General features: G+C 67.3%; 2 protein-coding genes across 2 annotated transcripts; both read right to left on the bottom strand.

Moving 5' to 3' along the window:
- Positions 1 to 670: 670 nt before the first annotated feature.
- Positions 671 to 1,293, bottom strand: EMIHUDRAFT_368525 (hypothetical protein). Its single transcript, XM_005774366.1, has one exon. The coding sequence runs from the start codon at positions 1,192 to 1,194 to the stop codon at positions 727 to 729; it is 468 nt and encodes a 155-aa protein (XP_005774423.1). The 5' UTR covers positions 1,195 to 1,293; the 3' UTR covers positions 671 to 726.
- A 117-nt stretch (positions 1,294 to 1,410) lies between these two features.
- EMIHUDRAFT_430527 (hypothetical protein) lies at positions 1,411 to 2,955 on the bottom strand (the record flags this gene model as incomplete). The annotated part of the gene is given in 3 exon segments (XM_005774365.1): positions 1,411 to 2,101; positions 2,286 to 2,436; positions 2,453 to 2,955. The coding sequence occupies 3 exon segments, from the start codon at positions 2,953 to 2,955 to the stop codon at positions 1,493 to 1,495; spliced, it is 1,263 nt and encodes a 420-aa protein (XP_005774422.1). The 3' UTR covers positions 1,411 to 1,492.
- Positions 2,956 to 4,488: the final 1,533 nt, after the last annotated feature.

Below are 4,488 nucleotides of genomic sequence, written 5' to 3'. Positions count from 1 at the left end.
TGGAAGGCACCGAGAGGGACAAAATGGCGCAAATGGTCAAATCAAGGTTTTGTAACGCGAGCTGTGCCACAGTGAAATGGCACTAGCCTTCACTGCAGCACGCCTCGAGCGAGTATGCGTCTGTAGGCCAATATAATAGAGCTTCTCGCGCGCGCTCCTCAGCTGGCGGTCCGCAGGGCCGCCCGGGCCGGGCGAGAAGCGCAAGCCCGCCAGCCGCACCATGTGATTCACGATGATGAGCGTCTCGGCCTCGAGCAGCGTGTAGGAGCGAAGCTTGCCCTCGCACTCGCGTTGCTCGAGCCTGAGCCACTGCGCCTTGACCACGAGATAGCCCGCGGGGATGGTGTCGGTGTTGACGACCGTGTCCTCGGCCAGCGTGTACGCCTTCCCCTTGAGCACCGCCAGCCAGTAGAGCCCCTCGAGCGACTGCTCGCGCCGATCTGCGCGGCGACAGCGGCCTGGACAAGTCGGTTACGGGGAGGGCTACTACGAGGTCTTTGCGCGGGGGTGGTCGGGCGCCAGGCGCCCAGTCGATTGCCGCATAGTTCGTCGTAGTAGCCCTATCATAAACCTCTTATTCACACCTTGCACTTTGAAAAAAGAAATATCCGACCTTTGTCGAAGATCCGGAGGGTTTATCAGAGCATCACCCAGGGGGGCCGAAAAGGGTAAAGGAAGTCTATAGAGTCTTACGTAATTCGTGTTGTTTGTACCATACCTACTCGATCACGGCCATGCGTGCGGCAGTGGGGGCGGTGCAGACGCGCCCACTCCAAACCCGGCCGCCTCTGTGCCGGGCGGCCTCCTGCCCCGCTTGGCCGTGGGTCTCTTGAACGACTTTTGACCGGCACCGTCGGCACGCAACGCCGCCGCAGCCTCCCCGGGCAGCAAGCTCGCGGTTTCCTTTTCAGCGGCCGCTTTGCCACCGGCGGAAGAGCGGGCGGCGTTTGCCGCCTCCCGCAGCTGCGCGTACCGCTCAAGCAGCTCAGACTCCTCGCGGGAGAACTGCGGCGGAGGGGGCGCCGGCGGCTCATCAGCCTCGCCGGCCGCGGCATCGGGAACCGGCTGCCCGCCCACGGTCAGCTTGAACTTGATTGGCGCCGGAGCGGCCGCAGGAGCCGCCGCAGGAGCCGCCTTTGGCTTGGCCGGCCGGCGGCGCGGGATCGGCGCCTCGTCGTCGCTCGACTCGCCCATTTCAAATTCGCCGTACCGGACAGGCGCGGCGTGCTGCCTTCGGCTGGACATGAAGCTTATCAATGGTCTTGCAACCAGGTGAGATCTGGAGTGCTCGACAGGGTCAGGCTCTTGCCGCGCGCGAACTCGCTTGTTGGCGAAGATTTTTTTCTTTGGGAGAGCCGGTGGAAGTCCGAGAAATCCGCGCCCTTGTCGTGCCAGTGTGCTGTGAGAGAGGCTTGTATTTTAAGAATTCTTTGGTGAGAGCCTCTTCACTCTGGGCCAGGCCCCGGCCGCAGCACCGCCCGCCTCCGCCTCCTCAAAACTTGGGCGTCTCGCCCGGCAGCGTGAAGCCCATCGCCCGCTTCGCGTCGGCGAGCGTGCGGCTCGCCGTCTCGTCCGCCGCCTCGGCGCCCTCCCGCAGCACCGAGGCGAGGTACTCCGGCTCGGCGACCAGCTCCGCGTACCGCGCCTGCAGCGGCTCGAGGTGCGCAATCAGCGCGTCGGCGAGCAGCGGCTTGAAGGTGCCCCAGCCAACCCAGGTGGCGGCCTCCGCCTCCACCTCCTCCTTGCTCTTGCCCGTCATCGCCTCGTAGATGCCCAGCAGGTTGTTCGCCTCCGGCCGGTCGGGCGAGTAGCCGATCCCCTTGATCGAGTCCGTCTTGCACTTTTTGATCTTCCTCCGGATCTCGTCCGGGCTGTCGAGGAGGTTGATGCGCGAGAGGTCGTTTGCGTCCGACTTTGACATCTTTGCGGTCCCGTCCTGCAGGCTCATCACGCGCGCGTTTGACTTGACGATGAGCGCCTCCGGCTCGACGAAGACCTTGCGCTTCTTCTTCTTGGCGTACTTGTCGTTGAAGCGGCGGGCGATGTCGCGCGTGAGCTCGAGGTGCTGCCGCTGGTCATCGCCCACAGGGACGAGCTGCGCCTAGGTGGGGGCGAGGAGAGGGTCGGCGAGGAGAAGGTCGGCGCCGGGCCGAGGACTGTGCGGGAGGAGGGTCGAGGTCGAGGAGCGGCGGGAGGGCTGCGGGCCGGCCGGGGCCGCGGAGTCTGCATCCTGTGTGAGGGCTGCGGGGAGGGGCGGGAGGCTGCGGGAGGGGGGGCGGTCTCACCTGGTAGAGCAGGATGTCCGCTGCCATCAGCACTGGGTAGTCGAAGAGGCCGACCGAGACGCTCTTTGCGTTGGCGGCGCGCTGCGACTTCTCCTTGTACTGGATCATCTTCTCGAGCCAGCCCATCGGCGTGGCGCAGTTGAGCATCCACCTGCTCACATCGCCACCGGTGGAGAGGTGCGAGGAGCCGCGCCGCCCGCCTCCCAGGTGGAGAGTGCATCAGCTCGGAGTGCGCAGAGACGTGCGACTGGACAAAGATGTTTGAGCGCTTGGGGTCGATGCCAGCCGCGAGGTAGAGGGCCGCGGTCCGGTAGGTGGCCTGCGAGAGCTCCTTCGGGTCGTGCGGCTGCGTGATCGCGTGCGAGTCCACCACGCAGAAGAAGTTGTCATATGACTCCTGGTTGGCGACCCACTGCCGGATCGCGCCGAGGTAGTTGCCGAGGTGCAAGACTCCGGTGGGCTGCACGCCCGAGAGCACCCGCTTCTTGACGCCAGCCGCGCCGCCGCCGCCCGGCGCCTCCGCCGTCTCCGCCGCCGCGCCTGCGTCTGCCAAGGTGCTCGCAGCACATCGCGGTGCCGAGAGCACGCGGGCGGCCCTGCGGCCTAACGCGGCGGAGGAGCCGAGCGTGCTCGCTGCGTGTCTGCAGCGCGGCGCGACGCAGCTGGCCATCGTCGTGAGCGTCATCAGCCCGAAAGGCATGGGAGCGTGGAGGAGAGGGCGAGAAGGCGCGGCGCGGGCTGGATCGGCTCGCCTGCAAGAGCTCTCGCAGAAGAGCCGGAGTTTTTTATTTCTCGAGTCAAACGAGAGAGAAACCGTGGCACAGTCCACCTGTGTGATGCACGCCCTGTGAGCGGGGCGGGGTGCGCACTGTGACTCAGGGTTACGAAGGAACCCCAGAAATAGCACTACAGCACACAGTGGCGGGCAGTCAAGACACGCGAAAAATCCCTTGGAGGAACTTGCACAAAACGCTAACACTGTCTCGCCGAGGCTCGCCGAGGCGCGGGGGTAAAAAAGAAAGAAAGAAAACAGACAACCCCAGGGAGGGATGGGAGGACGGTACGCCGCCACCACACAGAGAGAGAGATCTCTCTCTCTCCCACACAGGGATTTTAGGGGAGAAGTGTGGTGTTAGCCGTCGCCCACCCTCGGGCGTCTACCACTTCCTATCTCTCTCCGCAGTTTCTCACCAATTCTTGCAGCGACCTTCATGCCACCTCGCATTCGCGGCGGGGGGTTCCCTTGCCTTGCCCCGGGCCTTGTGGGACCCTTGGTGGGACCTGCTCAAGCTTTTGGGCTTCAGGGCGTGCTGCTGTGCGCCAGCTACTTTTCGGCTCCCGCATGGCCACCGACCTCTGGCGCCTCGACCGGCGCGAGATACTCGCGCTAGTGCACCAGTTCCTGCAGAACGAGGGCCACCTCGGAGCTGCCAAGGAGCTCGACGCGGAGCTCTGCGAGGTGGGCGCGGCGCCGAGTGTGCCGGTGAGGCAACTCGAGCACCTGCTCAATCTTGCACTGAGCCATGCGCACGGGCTCCCCGGCGACACCGGCTCGGAGGCCACGCAACGCACGCTCGCGGCCAAGCTCGGCCGCGCCGGCAGCCACGGCGCCGGCAGCTCCTCTGCTCTCCACGCGAGCCTCTTGACGCGAGACTGGGCCTCCAGTCGCCTCTACGGCGCGATCCGCTCGGAGCTGAGCGAGGAGGAGCGACCCGCCTCGCGCGGCCGGGACGCGGCGGCAGCCCAGCCGCCGGCGGGGAACGGTCAGACCGTAGCAGAGTCGCCGCGCTTCGCGAGGCCGCCGCCTCCGCCGCTCCCGTCGCCACGCCTTCAGCCTCCTCCGGCGCCGACGCCTGGCCCGAGGGCTCCGCCTAGCGGCCCTGGCCACTACCCAACCGGCCCGCGCCCTCCGCCGCCGCCATCGCAGCCGCCGCCACCGCCGCACCGCTCCGTGCCGCCGCCTCCGCCGCCCGCCGGACGGCACCCTCCGCCATCCGGGCTGCCTCGGCGGCACGGAGACGCAACAACACGGCCTCCCCCTCCCCCTCCGCCTCCTCCGGCGCACGGCGGCGAGGCGGGCGGGGCCCGCGACGACAGGGGGAGGGACGGGTCGGGCGGGCCTGCCTCGCGGGGCAGTCAGGCGGGCAGTCAGGCGGGCAGCCAGGCCCGCCCAGCCGCCCGCAGCAGCCGCCCCGCCCCCGCG

The sequence above is a fragment of the Emiliania huxleyi genome, assembly GCF_000372725.1.
Source record: "Emiliania huxleyi CCMP1516 unplaced genomic scaffold EMIHUscaffold_313, whole genome shotgun sequence".
NCBI lineage: Eukaryota > Haptophyta > Isochrysidales > Noelaerhabdaceae > Emiliania > Emiliania huxleyi.
Note: the sequence above shows the minus strand (reverse complement) of the source record. Positions and strands in the feature narration are given on the sequence as shown.

Excerpts from the sequence above, each read along its gene's own strand:
- EMIHUDRAFT_368525 (XM_005774366.1), bottom strand. The coding sequence starts at position 1,194 with ATGGGCGAGTCGAGCGACGACGAGGCGCCGATCCCGCGCCGCCGGCCG.